Source organism: Cinclus cinclus, chromosome 14 (assembly GCF_963662255.1).
Source record: "Cinclus cinclus chromosome 14, bCinCin1.1, whole genome shotgun sequence".
Taxonomy (NCBI): Eukaryota; Metazoa; Chordata; class Aves; order Passeriformes; family Cinclidae; genus Cinclus; species Cinclus cinclus.
This window is the reverse complement of record NC_085059.1, coordinates 7,385,936-7,403,984: the sequence shown is the minus strand read 5'-3', so window position 1 is coordinate 7,403,984 and position 18,049 is coordinate 7,385,936. Positions and strand designations below refer to the sequence as shown.

Here is an 18,049-nt window from a genome sequence, read left to right as displayed (position 1 = left end):
TATTATGGTGCAGCATCATGTAAGTGATTGCTGTGGCCAGAGATTTCTAAGGCACAAAGGGCTCGACCCTACAGCCACTTCAGGCCACAGCTGGGGGATAACCAGATGTGCACATGGGTAGGGAACAAAAGAGAAAGGGCTTGTCGAGTAATCTGCAGTCCTGATCCTTGTGACTGCTCTTAGTGTTCCCAGGAAGGAGGATTAGTCAGCCTGTTTGGGTTTCTATATATTTAATATGATACTGCAATTAAAAGTCTCTGGTTTTACTTATTTTACAAATGCAAATGAAGGTACTGAATTATCCAAGCAAGTGATGTTCATGTGCGCATCTCCAAGTGATGCTTGCGTGTGTGCACAGCTCTTGTGTGTGTAATCATTTTAAAAACCCTACTAATTTTGCTTTCTATGGCAAAACCAAATAACTCTTATAATGTTTTTGAGAGAAGAGAGGATACCTGGAGTCAGACTTTCCTTCATGCCGATAGATTACTACTGCAGTTACTGTAATGGAGGGAACAAAACCCAGACATCCTGACTGATTTGTGAAGCTTCAGAAGTTACAAAAAAAACCAAAACAAATAAAGCCCCCAAAGCTAAAATTCAATTCATAATCTTTCTGAAAGACTTTTTTTTTCTTTTTAGAAAATCTGCCCACCCTTAAGAAATTGAACTATTTCAGTCCTACACTAACCCTTTAGTTCTATAGCTAAATGGTTTTGAGCAGTCAGAGCTCTCTTCTCCTGATGAAAAGAGGTTTTTAGTGTCTCTGCCATCAGGGTTGATCCTACAAAGCAGGAGTAACCAGCTGGGAAACTACTGATGTTGAGTTTGGCTTCCCTGGCTTTATTTTCATTGCAATGGGAGAGCAGAATATGACTTATTTTGCCCCAAGGTGTTTTCAGAATAATACTCTGTCTTTTCTGTGAATCATAGGGCAAGTTGTTGCTGGGATAACCTTTGGGAAAATCTACAGAAAAGAGCTTTTTTTTTTCCTAGTAATTGCCCACTGAGGAAATGCAAACTGTTAAAGAGATTAATTTCATTAATGGAAAAAATTAGGATAATGAGCGATAATTTGAAATAATTATTTCTTTACAAACACAAAACTGTATTAATTTTAAATGTGTCTGTATAACTGAATTTCTACTGAGTTGGTTGGGATGGGAATTGGGTTTACCCCTGCCAGTGAATAAATCTCAGAATAACTTCTGTGTCCTCAAGAAAGGCTCAGGGTTAATTTACATATTGTTTGATGTACAGTTTAATTCTGGATAAGAGGAAACGTTATATTATCAAAGCCACTGAAAAACATAAGCTAAAGAACAAATTCCCAGAAACTGATGAATACTTTTTAAGTAGTCATTGCTCTGAAATTATATCTAATTTCAAAACTGCCACTTTATTAATGATGCATCTACAATTAAATCACTTAAGAAGCTTTATCAGATTACAGCATTAGCCTAAATTCTACGGTTTACCCCCCAGTGAATATATTTATGTATCTCATTATAGCACTCTCACTAGAAACCTCCCCATTTGGCATTTTTATTCTCCCCTGCCTCTGCTTTGCTCTTTTATTTTAAATAAATAAATAAATAAATCTGGCACTGAAACACTTCATCCACTACTTTGAATAAAAATTATAACCAAAAAAAAAAAAAAGGGAGAAAAATATTTGACCTAATTATTTAGCACCTTTGCTTTCAGCACTAGAAGTCAAACTTTCCCAACCTGTATGATCAGGATTTTTAAACCCATCTCAAGTGAAGGATCTATTGAATATTTGGAAAGTAAATGAAGAATGCAGTAAATCAATGAATTCTGAGCAGGGTGTTGCAATTACAGAAGTGGCAGAACTTCAAGGGGCTAAACCTCAATAAAGACACAAAAAATTCTTCTGTTGTTCTTGGAGTGATTGTAGGGAAAAAAAGAAAAAAAATTGATGGAAGTACAAAAATAAAAACAGTACAAAGTAGGAAAATAGATTAAGTAGAAAAACATTCCATGCAAAATAATTTGTTTCTCTGCGCTTTAAGCCCTAGGTGTGCAGAATGTCTGTCTGCTCTGACCATAATTGGAGCTTTTTACCGTAGGATATCATCTCCCATATTTCAGTGAGATGGGAAATACTCAGACCCAAAATTATTTGAATACACTACCAAGTAGAAAGCAAAAGCCAGTTAACAGGAACCCTAGACTTTTCACAAAGCATTTCCCTATTGGCCATCCTATTTCCCCGCTGTAAACCCAGAGGGATGGCGAGACATCACGCACTGAGTGCAGCCTCCTTCCCTCCCGCAGGTGCACGGCAGGAACTTGCTGTCCATCGACTACGACCGCAACATCCGCACGGAGAAGATCTACGACGACCACCGCAAATTCACTCTGCGCATCATCTACGACCAGCTGGGCCGGCCCTTCCTGTGGCTGCCCAGCAGTGGCCTGGCTGCTGTCAACGTGTCCTATTTCCTCAATGGGCGCCTGGCCGGGCTGCAGCGCGGGGCCATGAGTGAGAGGACGGACATCGATAAGCAGGGCAGGATCGTGTCACGCATGTTCGCCGACGGCAAAGTGTGGAGCTACACCTACCTGGAAAACGTAGGTGGTGTCGTGTCACCTCCTGGCACGAGCTGCGAGGACACAAAGATATGTTCGTCTTCATGACGCGTGACTCATGCGTACAAAATAGCTAGGATTTGATGTGTCCCAGCTGTTAACCACCCCTGGTCTCAAAATTCCTTATTTTTCAATTAGTCAACTGAATATGACTAATTCTTAATCAGGAATATTTTGTTCATGGTCTCTGTCTTCTGATATTTTCCTGCCATAGGATGGTAATAAATTAAAACAATGAATTGTGCTTAATTAAACCCAAAAATGCATGACTAAACCTGACGAAATGTTCATGTAGAAACAGGTAATTCCTCTCTAATTGTTATTTATTGAACAAAAGTATGGTAGCGCATTTTCACTTAGCCTAATTAGCACACTTCAGTCATAAAAGTGTCTTAAATACTGCAAAACTGCATATTGTTTTCCTTTTCCCTTCTTCTTGTTCTAAGTAAACCAGAGCTGATGTTCTCTGCTTAGTTTCTCACATATTTCACAGTAACCGTTGTGAATTACAACTGCTGGCAGAAAGATAAGTCATTTATCTAACTCCTCTGCATCCCCCAGCAAAAAAAAAAAAAAAAAAAAAAAAAAAAAAAAAAAAAAAAAGGTAAATAAAAACAAAAAGTCCTCCTACAGGGAGGACAGCTCACAGTTTGCTAACCTACAACTTTCTCTGGAGCGCCAGCATATTGATTTCCAAGAAGCAGATCCTGTCATCTGACAACCTGACAATAATCTTGAGCAGCTCTGTGCCCCAGGCTAATACATCTGATTCTCTTTGTACTCATTTAACATTAGTGCCTCTCCTGTAAACTTTTCTTCAGTTCCCTCTCTCAGGCCACATGCTGATAGCTGGTAACCATTTGTTGTTGTGTCCCCTGCAGTCGATGGTGCTGCTGCTGCAGAGTCAGCGACAGTACATCTTTGAGTACGACTCCTCGGACCGCCTGCACGCCGTCACCATGCCCAGCGTGGCTCGGCACAGCATGTCCACTCACACCTCTGTGGGCTACATCAGGAACATCTACAACCCCCCTGAAAGCAATGCCTCTGTCATTTTTGATTACAGCGATGACGGGAGGATTCTGAAAACGTCATTCTTAGGCACCGGCCGACAAGTCTTCTACAAGTATGGGAAGCTATCCAAGCTGTCTGAAATTGTTTATGACAGCACAGCAGTTACTTTTGGATACGACGAAACCACAGGTGTCCTAAAAATGGTGAATTTGCAAAGTGGAGGATTTTCTTGTACGATTCGCTATAGGAAAATTGGTCCCCTTGTTGACAAACAAATCTACAGGTTCTCTGAAGAAGGAATGGTCAATGCAAGGTTTGATTATACATATCATGACAACAGCTTCCGAATTGCAAGCATCAAACCCATCATAAGTGAGACGCCTCTTCCAGTTGACCTTTACCGTTACGATGAGATTTCTGGCAAAGTAGAGCATTTTGGCAAATTTGGAGTTATTTATTATGATATAAACCAAATTATCACCACGGCAGTTATGACACTGAGCAAGCACTTTGACACCCACGGGCGCATTAAGGAAGTGCAGTACGAAATGTTCCGGTCCCTGATGTACTGGATGACCGTGCAGTACGACAGCATGGGAAGGGTGACCAAAAGAGAGCTCAAACTCGGTCCCTACGCCAACACGACCAAGTACACCTATGACTACGATGGAGATGGGCAACTGCAGAGCGTGGCAGTCAACGACAGGCCCACCTGGCGCTACAGCTACGACCTGAACGGGAACCTCCACCTGCTGAATCCTGGGAACAGTGTCCGACTGATGCCTCTGCGCTACGACCTCAGGGACAGGATCACACGCCTGGGTGACATCCCATACAAGATCGATGACGACGGGTTCCTGTGGCAGCGGGGTGCAGATGTGTTTGAGTACAACTCCAAAGGGCTCCTGACAAGAGCTTACAACAAAGCAAATGGGTGGAGTGTTCAGTACCGCTACGATGGACTGGGCCGAAGGGCTTCCTGCAAGACCAACCTGGGGCATCATCTACAGTACTTTTATGCTGATCTTCACAATCCAACAAGGGTAACTCATGTCTACAATCATTCCAATTCTGAAATTACCTCTTTGTATTATGATCTGCAAGGCCACCTCTTTGCAATGGAGAGCAGCAGTGGGGAAGAGTATTACGTGGCCTCTGATAACACAGGCACTCCATTAGCTGTTTTCAGCATCAATGGCCTCATGATCAAGCAGCTCCAGTACACGGCCTATGGGGAGATCTATTACGACTCTAACCCAGATTTCCAGCTGGTCATTGGGTTCCATGGAGGGCTGTATGATCCTTTAACCAAACTCGTGCATTTTACCCAAAGGGACTACGATGTCCTGGCTGGGCGCTGGACGTCTCCTGATTACACCATGTGGAAAAATATTGGCAAAGAACCCGCTCCTTTCAATCTGTACATGTTCAAGAGTAACAACCCTCTCAGCAATGAACTGGATCTAAAGAATTATGTAACAGGTGAGACTTCTTCACATTTATAATACTACATAACACTACAGCTTGGAAGCTGATTTGGAAAAGAAATCCAGCTTCTCTTTATGAGCCCTTTGCTCAATATTCACATCAAGTTTGAGCCATTTTCCTCTTTCAGCTATGAAAAGAAGTGGATATTTCTGATTCCTTCGTACTGCTCTTCCCAGAATGAAGAGCTCTGAGTGGAAAGCCATGATGAATTATGGATGGAAAGAAATAAATACAAGTTTGCCTGAATATAACATTTCAGCATAGCTATAGTACTCTTCCTATTGAACTAGTACTGTATAAAGAAGTGTTCATTCTAGTTCTGTATCAAGAAAAGTGAAGTCATATATAGGAATCACTGGCAAGTTGGTTCAGAATCACAATCTGGAACTGCTCAGATCTCCTTCTTTCAGGGCTACTGACTGAGTCCATGGACAGATTATGATTTAACACCAAGAATGGATTTAATTACACTTTTTCCCATTTAACTTTTAATAGCGAACAGTCTTTAGTCTTTAAAATTAAATTCTTGATGCTTTTTAAGATTATTTCAGCCTGAAAGACTAATAAATGTTATGGATTGTGTAGAGCAGAGAAACAAAAGTAGTTTTGATCACATATGTTAGAATTGGGTAAAACTTGTAACCCTTTCTTATTAGGAATAATTTTTCACTTAGTAACATCACAAAGTACTTGAACTAGCTGCTGGCAGTTTCTAAAAGGAAAGGTAATTAGTATGTCTTCAGGAAACCCTTTTTTTCCAAATTGAATATGCAGTATACAATAATTAGAGTAGCAATACCAGTTTTAAAAAGGAGCGATCTTAATTTTAACAGTAATTTGAATTTCAAGAAAAGTGTGCATTTCCTTCAAAGAAAATCATAGCACCTTCCATTAGTACATTGCAACCTAATAGTAGGTGTAACACACTACAGATTCTAGTGGAGCTACTTTGCAATTAGGAGATAATGTGATTTGTATCTAATAGTGTGAAAATACTGGTGACTAAAATTACCTCATTGTCCTAAATTTAACAGAAGTCCTATTTTCATCCACCACCCTTTGATTTTGACCTTCAATATTCTCTTACTGTGTTTTGCTACATTCTGAAATTGTATTTATTTAATTTGTCCGTCCACTGGATGAAATCTAGTAAGATAAATTGCATTCAGGGATAACGCACACCTTGTAGTCTCTAAAAAAACTTTATCTGTGGTGCAAATATTTGTTGCTGTAGGACTAAACAGATTAGCTTTGACAAGAAGGGATTATGGTGGCACCTTTGTTGTCATAGTTAAAAAAAGAAAAAAAGAGAGAACAAAAAAACCCCACCAAAGACTCTCCTCCCAGTCCGTTCTTACTGTTAACCCCTGACACTGCTTTATTCACAGGTTTTGCTTGAAACAAATTCCTGTAGCAAGTGCAGTGCTGCAATACACATTAGCTCAGCAAAATAGTAACTTTTTGTATATTGGCCCTTCTTTGGTTTCTGTGGAATTAGAACAGCTGAAGTGACTTGTTTAGGAAATACCATTTTATCATAAAATAAAATTAAAAAAAAAAAAAAAAGCCTTATAAGACGCAGTAACCCTGTGCTGATCCAAAGGTTCAGGAAAAATACAGTAGGCATTTTGTGATGGGAGATGGATACAGATACCTTGCAAAGGCAAAGTAATTTACTATTTATTTTGGCTTAAAATGGCTTAAAATGGCTAAGAGAAAACAAACTTGGGGGAAACAGGCTTTGCAACAGTTCATCTTGCAGAAGTGGCAGTGGCAGCATCAGGAGCCAGTGTAGGCCAGTGAGGAGAAATGGTCACTAGGAAAGACAGGAGAGATTTTTAAGCAAAAATTATCATGAATTCAGGGAACAGGAAAATGTGAAACGGAGTCATGGAGGTTTTTTTTGTTGAAAGAGTTGTAATTTGGATAACTAAAATACATAATTAGTTTTTAATACCTGCTGAGTGAGAATTACTGTTATTAACTTACTTAGCTTTTACAGCTAGAACTGAGGACAGAGTTTTCGTGTTTGAAACCACACCTGGAACTTGCTGAGGCTCACCTCAGAGATGAGATGTAACCCTCCCACACAGCTCCTACTTTCTCTGGAGGGATGGGGAGGATATTCTTGGTGCCTAAATTTAGACATCTGATTTACAAATCTAGCTTCTCACTGCATTTAATGGAGCCTCCTGAGACCTGATGACAGCTGATAGAAGTAGGACATAGAAGAGAAGCCATGTCTTTCCCCAAGGGACTTTGAAGACATTTTGAGTGTTAACCTAATAAAATATCATCGTACAACACAGTTTATAAGTTGCATACAGTAGCCACATCAGAAGGTGTCAGAGATAGAACAAGTGCTGTATGTTGTAAAATGTTTGGATAATTCATGTGCTCTAATGGAGAATAATGAAAAAGCTGGTATATCCCTGATTAATTATTTAGGGTAAATTTAACACAGTGCTTCCTGTGCCTGTTCATGGTGGATTGCTACAGTTCTGTAAAGTTCCATACTACAATATTAATTGTGACTTCATTTGCTACTTGAAATTAAGGATGTCAAAGATGGATTTCCTAGTTTTTTATTTCCTCTATTTGTTAAAGACATGTGTTTCTCACTTAGCTGATTTATTTTGATTTTTAGATGTCAAGAGCTGGTTGGTGATGTTTGGATTTCAGCTTAGCAACATCATTCCTGGTTTCCCTAGAGCAAAAATGTACTTTGTGTCACCACCATACGAGCTGTCTGAGAGTCAAGCATGTGAAAATGGACAGGTAGGCAGAAAGATTGCATTATTTTTTTGGATAAATTTGCCCCACTCTGTGGATAGAATCACTGGCTCTTCAGCAGAAGGCCAAGCACTTAATTCAGAGTAAAGTGAAGTGAATATAGCTACATTTTATACTAATGAACATATGCCTTTCTTGACAGCCTTTGTTGTTATCATAATTACAGTGTCATTAGTTTTCTTTTTATTGAGTTATTCCTTGATTAACAAGTTGTAACTCGATTAACTTGATTAGCAATGACAAAGGGAGACTTTGTCAGGGTAATTTATCATCTGTTGTACCTTTGGTAAAACCATCCTAATAATGTGTTGCAATAAACTTAGGTTGCTACTTGTTTTACTGGTAAAAAAGGGTTGTACTTCTCACCATGTAAGAGGTTTTCTTACCATGGTTTGTCATTTTTCTAGTTAGAGTTCTGAATTGCTACTCCATGTAACTTCAATTACAGCATTCATACTTACTTGTCAAGTTAAGGGTGGACAACAGGATATGGGTTTAACTTTTATAATAAATCCCAACCCACTTAATAAACTTCAGAAGAGTACTAGGCCAATTCCAAATCAAAGAGTATTCTAAAATACTCTTTGCTAGGCTTACTTCGTCTTTGCAGTAACACAATAGAAATAATCATATAAACCAAAACATACCACTTTCTCGGGCTTCTAAGTCATTTAAGAGCCTAAACCCCCTCTTCAGGAATTTCTTTGGTGCTTTTGGGCCTGAATTTCATCTATTTTCAAAAAAGCTTATATTCATAAGCATTTGAGTTATATATACTGATTGAAATCTCTGGGGAAAAGTGTCCACAAGGTAAATACCACCTTTTAATACATAGATTCTATTTGTTTTCAGCTCTGATTAAAATTGTGCTAGACTTGGGTCTTTCTTATTCTTCTACTGGGCATTATGTGATTGGCCAAAATTGAAATGTGTGGTGCATACATGCTACAGAGAGTGATGAGAAGTACTTTATTTGGTCTTACAGATAGCAAAATAGTTTTCTGAATGAGTATTTATCTGATTCTGAGCAATTGGATAGATGGATGGATGGATGGATGGATGCATGGATGGATGGATGGATGGAGGGATGGGTGCATGGATGGATGGATGGATGGACTGAGGGTGGCCTTTTGTAGTGTAGGATTTTCCTCTGCATGTCTTTCCTTTAAAAAAGCAAAGCAAAGATCATTACTGGTCTCTGAAATGAGTATGTTCAGATCTGCATCTTCTTTGTTTTGTTTTGTTTTGTTTTGCTTTGCTTTCCCCAGCTAATTACAGGAGTGCAGCAGACGACAGAACGACACAACCAGGCTTTCATGGCTTTGGAGGGACAGGTCATATCTAAAAGGTTACATGCCAAAACTAGAGAAAAAGCAGGCCACTGGTTTGCCACAAGCACTCCTATCGTGGGGAAAGGAATCATGTTTGCCGTGAAGGAAGGCCGTGTAACCACTGGTGTTTCCAGCATAGCCACAGACGACAGCAGGAAAATCGCCTCTGTCCTGAACGGCGCTCACTACCTGGAGAAAATGCACTACAGCATCGAGGGCAGGGACACCCACTACTTTGTGAAGGTCGGCTCGGCCGACAGCGACCTGGTCACCCTGGCCATGACCAGCGGGAGGAAGGTCCTGGACAGCGGCATCAACGTCACCGTGTCCCAGCCCACGCTCCTCATCAGCGGCAGGACTCGAAGGTTTACGAACGTGGAGTTTCAGTATTCCACCCTGCTGATCAACATCCGCTACGGGCTGAGCGCCGACACGCTGGACGAGGAGAAGGCCAGAGTGTTAGACCAGGCTCGGCAGCGAGCCCTGGCCGCAGCCTGGGCCAAGGAGCAGCAGAAGGCGCGGGACGGACGCGAGGGCAGCCGCGTATGGACGGACGGAGAGAGGCAGCAGCTCCTCAGCACGGGAAGGGTTCAAGGTTACGAGGGATATTATGTCCTGCCCGTGGAGCAGTACCCAGAGCTAGCAGACAGTAGCAGCAACATCCAGTTTTTAAGACAGAATGAAATGGGAAAGAGGTAACAAATTAACCTGCTGTCATCCTTTGCTGGATGAATCAGTAGTCGTAACTGTTATCTCCTCTCCTAAGGAGATGAAGACCTAAATGGGGGCACTAGGCTGAGCTACTCTGGGATAGTAAGTGGCAAAAAAGCTCATATTTTTTGAGTTAAATGCTACTGTTCAAGAGATTAAAAAACACATCCTGAAGTGGACTAAAGCCAGACTGAAAACTCTTAACCGTACAAATTAAAAAGTACCCCTGAAATATTACCCACTTGTTCTGGGTCTAAAGAGAAACAAAAAGAAGGCCTCGTATTGTATTACCTCACTCCATTCACACGTGAGCAAACTAAGAAATCCAAGTGGGCCACTTTCACTAACCAGCTGATGAAACACAAATGATTCAGACTGCTTGTTTGATAAATATCCAAGAGGTTTTCATTTAAAGCAAAATACAGATACATTTAAAACATGACTTTGGGGTGATTTGTGTGTAGCAACTGGAGGACAAACAAAATGCAAGTGAGAGCGCACTGGAAATAGGAAAGGAAAATATATTTAAAAGTAACAAAATCACACTTGCACTCTGACCCTCCACTTGTCTGGCCTGAAGCTTAACTTATTCAAAGAGGGCAGAGTGTAAAGTTACATTCAAAATGGTGGCTATAAATCACTACAGATAAATTTCATACTCTGTTTGTCTTTGAAGATTTCCATTGTGGACAGTATAACACAGTTACAGGGTGTAGTCTGTTTAGATTCAGTAGTTTGTTGGTATCAGTTCCAGTAGAGCTGTGGGCATTGTGTTACACTATTGCAAATGGGCACCACGTCAGATCACCCTGTACATACATCAGCCAGAAGGCACAATCACTGTTTCAGATTTAAAAATTATTAGTGTGTTTGTTTGGTCGAGAAACTGAGACAATCACATTACGGTCACCACAAAAAAAAATAATAAAAAAATAAAAAAATTTTAAAAAAAGAAAAAAAAAAGAAAAAAGTCTAATAAGAACTTTGGTACAAGAACTTTTTTGTAATATACATGTATGAATTGTTCATTGAGTTTTTATATTAATTTTAATTTGCTGCTAAGCAAAGACTAGAGACAGGCAAAGATAATTTATGGCAAAGTGTTTAAATTGTTTATACATAAATAAAGTCTCTAAAACTCCTGTGAATTAGTTGTCTTCCATTGCAAAATCTTGTAAAGCTGATTCTTGTCTGGCTGTTTCTAATGGACACAGCATTTTCTATGTGGAATGACTTCCTGTGGTTCCATGGATCCTGCAGGGGCCTGGTCCTTTGATCTCTGGGCAAGCAAAGTCCTTCACATGCATCACCCAAAAATCTACTTAGGATACAGGAGAAAATTGGTAAATGCTTTAGAAATGCCCTCTCTGCACCTCACAACTAGCAGCCCTCAAACCACTGTGTTTCAATTTTGGAATTAGTTTAATTGCACTGAAGTAACCTCTAAACAGTTTGAAAATGTAGTAACATAATATTAAATGGAACATGCAAGGCTGTGCTGTGAGCCAGGAAGTCTCCATGAAATCAGTCTTCTTTTGGAGATTGCTTATTTCTGCCACATTTAAAAACAGGAGGTAAGATCAAAGACCCTCTCCTAAGCAAACAGTCACTCCTGGTGATGATAAAAGGGAGCCATCCATCACCCAGAGTCCTGCCGCTTTTATCTCATTTAAGTATGTAGCTGGGGAGCTCTACTTAATTTTGAGAACAGTTTTGCTTTTGGGGTTGCAAATGAGGTTTTTAATGATTCATGATAGCAACAGAGATGCTCGAGTTGATTATGGGCATAAATTCACTCCAGGGCATTTTTAAAGCCAAACAGTTCAGTGCCTGTGTGGTGCAACACCTGGAGCACTCAGAAAGCACATCTAATTTTTCTGTGCAAACAAGAGTCACCCCTCTCTGACCAGGAGTTGCACCTACATATGTACCCCATGGAAACCCCCAGCCCTGTTACACACCCTCTGAAGAGGAAGTCTGGCTGCATTTTCAGATGAAGTCCTGATTGTCCATCACTGCAGGTGTTTCTCCTTGCTGATGGACTTGGAGTGCTGTTACATTATTATTTTGTTCTTTACAAGTGAAATCTCTTAAGGAAGTGGTTTTTTTTTAAATGGGGGAATAAAACATGAAATGACGATGTAGAGACACTTTGCATTATTGCAGTTTGTCTGGATTACCTGGCCCTGTCCTGGTAAGATGCTTAGCTCATTTTTTGGGATAGAATTTTTCTTGCAGTTTGAGGGGGTTGAAATGAGAATCTGTTGCACAGTCCCCAATGTCCTTCATTCTGTTACCATTTTCCTAAAGCTGAAACTCTTCAGAACTGGAGATTCTGCTGCTTCAAAAGGGAACTCGGTTAAGCTAAAAAGGAAGCATCATTTGAATATTAATGACTATCAGAGGAGACATAACAAATTTCAGGGGATGCACTCCCTACTCATTTCCTTTGCAACTAACATGCACCATCAGGACATTCTTAGAGTTTTGGGAGATGATGTTAAATTCTCACCAGAGATCATTGATCCAGGGCTAGCTCTAGTTCCCAAAGGCAGTGTGCAGCTCAGCACAGGTTGTGTGGAAAGCCCCAGCAATAGTTGAGCTCTTAGGCCCAGCTTACCATTGTGCTAAACCTGACCGAGGTTATTCCCAGCTCTGACCCTTGGCTCTGACACTTCACTTTCCCTGTGTTCTCATACAGAGACCCCCAGCCTCCCTCCCATCTGCATGGACTACCTAGCCTATCCTTTTGGCAAGTAAACCGCACTGTGTCCAGTGACTTAGAGAACCTTGTGTGGTGCACAAAAGATTGGAAGAATCACTGGGTCTTTTTTGTAACTTTGACAAAAGGGCTAAATTCTCTCATGTCTAGAAAAAAACAGCTGACTGGTAGAGCCACTTCTAAAGAGTTTTCACTTAACAAATGAATAAGATAAGTAGACTGGTGTGACCACAGCCAGCTCTCTTGTGGCACCATCTGGGTTTCCCACTTCTTGAAGCATCTGTTTCTCCCTTTTTCTTTCCACAACCTTCCCTTTCCTCACCTCAAACTGGTATCTCCCATTCCTCTCAAAGCTCTTGCTTTTCCTCTCTTTTCCTTGCTACACTTTTCCATATGGAATAGATGCTTAACCTAAAGCACTGTCAAGGAGACGTGAAGTGGATTCTCCCTATGAGAGAGTAGTTAAGTGGTGGCTTTAAGTGACATTGTGTTTATGTCCCCAGTAGCACTGTGACCAGGACACAGCAAGGGCACCCATCAAAGGACCTGGCCTGAAAAGCACTCCTGGATGTGGGAAGGCACAGAGCATGAGCTCAGGTCAGCCTAAGTACCATGAGAATGGGTTTGCCCTCCCAGCTCACTTGAGTGCAAGCTGAGTTGATTGCAAAGAGAGCAGAAATCCAAGAATAGGCTTCTGTTAGATGCTAAAACCAGATGGAAAATCAGCATTAGAGTACATTTCCTTTTCTTCCTATTGGATTGCTGTAACTGAAGGAATTTAGTATTTATAACTTTGCATTTCAGCTTGGAAGAAAACCCTGTTTGATTTCCTGGCTTACCCCAAAGAGGTGGACTGGCTGTGAGTGTAGGCACGTGTCTCAGCACACCCTGCTCCTCACCACCACGGGTGTTTTGCCCGTCAAGGTGGCACCTGTGGCACTTTGGCCACATGATGGCAGTTCTGCCCACGAGACACCCAGAGGTACCAGCCTTTGCCTCCTGGCACTGCCTTGCCCACACCAGTCCCCAGCAGTGCCCTGTCAGCCTTCCTTAGGGGTTGGTGTCTCTCAGATCAAGGCACACACAGACATTCCTCCTAAAGATGGGCCAGACCGGTGGATCCACAGTACTCTCAAGGGAAAAAACAAAGGGAAGGAAGCATTTAGGCTTTTTTTTTTTCTACCTGTAGTGCAGTGGCTGACTTTAGAGCACACACTGGGCTCTGAGAGTGCACAGAGCCAGGCTGAAACCTGCATGGGAGCCTGGCTCTGACATTCCAGTTTCACCTCCCATCCCTTGGAAAACACAGCCTCTCAAAAATTTCCTGATAGAACGGACTGTGCCAACACCATTGTGCCTCTGCAAGCCACGTCCCTGATCTTCGTGTAGTCCAGGCTCATCATTGCTGTAAGAACAGAAGGATGGATACCCCTCACCTGCCCTGAACATGACCATGACAGTGCCTTCCAAGGTTCTCCATGTTTGCTGATCATTTCTTGTTTAAAAGACCAAGAAAACCACATCAGGATTGAATGCCATTGAATAATTTACTAATAACTGCTTTGTGCTGTAATATCTGTAAGGTTCACCCCTTTGACAACAAACAACAGTTCTCAAATAAGCACTCAATAATGATAAAACATGGGAATATGTTCAGCACACAGCCTTGAGGGTACAGCCCTGAGAAATTCCAAAGGTAAAGTTTCAGTCACTGAATTGTACTTTCCTGTGTTCATCTGGTGATCTTACATAAGAACCCCACGAGAAGGTCAGTCATAAACTCAGGTGACCTTTGAACTGTGACTCAGTTCGATGTGGGGATTTTGCCTTACAAATTAAGGCAGGTGTAATGAATACGTACCAGGACCTCTCTGCGTCTGAGCTGCCTGTGAACTTTTCTGCCAACAATAAAAGTTCCTTCCCAGCCTCTTCCAGTACAGCTTGCAGCATAAAAGTTCCTTGTTTACAAGGATTGCTTAGTTTAAACAGTACTCGCAGCATTTGAAACCTGTCACTCCTCTGGAGCCAAACTCACCTCTCCACCTCTGTGGCACCAAGTTCCAAGGGCTGTGCTACAGAAGAGGGTCAGCATCCACCACAGTACAGATGCTGGCACAGCTGCAAAAGATGTTCTACTCTGCACATCTCTGAATTGGCAGCAAGATCTCAGAGCCTTAGAGCCACTTTCAGCCCAGAGAAAACAGTGAAGGAGCATTGACAGGTGGCTCCACTTGGCAGAGTCTTTCTCTGAAGGCTCTGCTGCTGGTTGTACCAATATACAGACATACACTGTATGTTGTAACTGCTTGGTTAGGTCAATAACAGCAGAACAATTCTGTCTCACTTTCCCTGTATGAACCCAGTTATATGCAACGTTTGAGTATGACTAAGAGCTCTAGGAAGGCAAATAGCATTGCCAGTGTCAAAGCACCAATTCCCCTGTGTTGATAAAGCCTTTTCTGTTCCTGCCTAACCCAGCACAGCAGTGCTGGTCACAGCTGGAGCTGTGGTCATGAGCTGTGTCTGTACAGCAGCAACACCTGGCAGGTGATTACCTGAGCTGCTGGGAAGAGCAAGTGGCTTTTAACAAGCAGGGTCACTGTGACTGGGTCACACAAAAGTCATCATAGAATGCTTTGCAGCACCCTCTCATCAGGGCCATCATGCTCAGGGGTACAAGTTGGTAATTTTAATCTCAGCTGACTGACAGCTCACTGTATCAGCTCAGCCTCCCCACCACAATCACCAAAAATAAGCAAAAACAGAGAGGTGGAGGCACCTGTGTAATGTGCTCAGGTACCAAGCAATGCATGCAGCCAGATCACCAGCAAGAAAACAGCCTGGCAGGGAAGGCAGGGACTGGACACACAAGAGTTTAGGGTCTGCCTGCCAGCACCCTGCAGGCTGTCCAGCCTTCTCCACCACCAGCCACAGGAGCCTCTTCTAACCTGCTGAATGTGGGGTTTGCACAAGGGGCAAGAGTCAGTGCCCAGCAGATGCCCTGCACCCACCCATGTGCTCCAGTTCACATGGAGCTCAGCAGGTGCCACCAGCCCTGCCCAGGCTTCCCCACACCTCCTGCAGCAGGAATGGGGTGTTGCTCTTCAAAACACACATCTAATAACACAGGTTAGTCTTCCCCTCATTTCCTTGTTTGTTAAAATACTTGTGTAGCATCGTAGGAGGACTTAATTTTTTCAGACAGGCTACTTCTGAGCCAAGTAGGGGGACAAAAGAAAAAGCAAGTAATACAGTAAAATGTGGTAAAAGCACCACGGGAGAGAGCTGTGTGCCAACTTTCAGCCAAGCAAATGAATGCAGCCAATTTATAAATCCTTAACAAATAGGATTTACAATGGAAGTGGCAGTTAAGCCATCATGAGTACAGAAGGTGGCAGGCAGTGCTCTGTAATGCTGTCCGTGCTCTGCTGCAGCAGCTCAGCAGCATTGCTATTGAAGAAATTGTATTTACAGAAGTTTTTCATCTTTAGATGACAGCTTTTGGCAGGCTTTAGTCTAATTTGGTGGTTGCATACAAAAGGAAAATCAGCCAGCAGGACTCCAGGCTGTACCACTGACTATGCTGCAAAAACCCAGGCCTTGTGACTATGTCAAATACCTCTCTGTCTTCAAACTCCACTAGCTGCAACCATCACATAAATGAAAGTAAAATATTAAGAATCATTAGTGCTATAAATCAGTAATTCAACTATCTCAGTTTTAGTTGTCAGCAATAGTCATTGACTCAATAGGTTCTACTTGATAAATCAGACTTTTTTCATCTGTCAGAAGTTCTCTGTAGAGACAAAAACCAGACTCCTGCTTGCCTCTGAAGGCTGAGTGATCTTTTAGAAAACACCCCCATCTCAATGCTTTGGTCTCCGCCCAGGTGGGGAAGCCAGGTTATTAAAAACCTTGGGACAAAGCACATGAGAAGAAAGTTTTCACACTTAGCACAGGGCCCTTTTAGAAAAGCAGGGATTGGTGTGAGTGGAGGCTACTGGAGGGCTTGGAGTCCAGTTCTTTCTTTGGTTCCAGAGTGTCCCAGGTGAGGATAGCCCCATATTAAGAGCACATCCAGCTGAGATATGAATATCTTCAATGCTGGCGACAGCAACCTAGTCAGTGCTCAGTCAGCCTCACAGCAAAACTAGTGTTTCTTATGTTTATGAAGAACTCTCTGTATTTCTTCCGTTGCCTTTCTCCTTTGCCCTGTCACTGGGCACCACTGAGACAATCCTGGCTGTCTTGTCATCACTCCTACCTTCAGACACACGTACACGATGATTAGATCACCCCTGAGCCACCTCCTCTCTGGGCTAAACAGCCTCAGCTCGCTCAGCCTGCCCTTATTTCAGATGCTCCTGTCCCTTCACCATCTTACTGCCCTTTGCTGGGCTCTCTCCAGCAAGTCCTTGTCTGTCTTGTACAGGGTCACTCAGAACCAGACTCAGCACTCTTGAGTCTCACATCTCACTGGTGCTGGGCAGAGGGGAGGGATCCTCCTCAGCCCTTTGGTGATGCCCTGGCAAATCCAGCCCAAGATGCTGCTGGCTTGCTCTGGACACAAAAACATATTGCTGGCTCAGGATCAACTGGTTGTCTCCCAGGTCCTTTTCTGGAAAGCTTCTTTATACCCGCTTGGCCTCCAGTTCATCCTGGTGCTTGGGGTTGTTCCTCTGCAGGTGCAGGACTTGAACTTGCCTTTGCTGATCCTCACGAGGCTCCCATCAGCCCCTTTCTCCAGCCTGTGCCCCTGGATGGCAGAAGACGCTCTGGTTTATCAGCTCTGCCTCGAACCTGCCCCAGTTTCCATGGCACTCCCAAGCCAGCAGGGAACAGCCTGGCAGTGCCATCAGCCAGCTCCCTCGGCTCTCCTGAGCGCATCCCCGCAGTTCCAGGGATGCCCATGTTCCTTTTGTTGTTCCCTCACCTGACCCCTCTCCACCGACTCCCAGGGCACCCCACGGAGGGCAGGACCCTGTGCCCTGCCCTTGGCTGCTGCAGACGTGCCTCTGGACAGATTGCCGAGGCAGCAGGACAGGGAGCCAAGGGAGCTGGCTCCTGTCCCAGCCGCAGCCTGCTCACGGGAGCAGTCCGGTGTCCTTCGCCCGGCCGCTTCCCACGTGGAGGGACGGTGGCCCCTGTCCCTTCAGTGCCATTCAGTGCCACCAGCTGCTGTCCCTACCCCTGCAGCCGAAACTGCTCCTTGGCACTGACGGGAGGGAGCTCTGCCGCGGTGTCTCTGCTGGACCACAGAAGTCCCACCTGCAGTGCCCTGCCGTCGCTATCGCAGTGTACGACCAGCCCCGCTCAACAGAAAAATCCCATCTGTCGTGTTAGAAACACAAACTGCGTTGGCAAAGCCGAGTCT

The 18,049-nt window shown here is 43.0% G+C and overlaps 1 protein-coding gene across 5 annotated transcripts in view; it reads left to right on the top strand.

Moving 5' to 3' along the window:
* TENM2 (teneurin transmembrane protein 2) overlaps positions 1-9,941 on the top strand; it is a 480,855-nt gene extending 470,914 nt beyond the window's left edge. For all 5 annotated transcript variants that reach the window (XM_062502010.1, XM_062502009.1, XM_062502008.1 and 2 more), the window contains 4 exons: positions 2,302-2,598; positions 3,498-5,112; positions 7,766-7,896; positions 9,180-9,941. In XM_062502010.1, the coding sequence (XP_062357994.1) occupies positions 2,302-2,598; positions 3,498-5,112; positions 7,766-7,896; positions 9,180-9,941 (2,805 nt within the window). The remainder of the gene's footprint in view (positions 1-2,301; positions 2,599-3,497; positions 5,113-7,765; positions 7,897-9,179) is intronic.
* Positions 9,942-18,049: the final 8,108 nt, after the last annotated feature.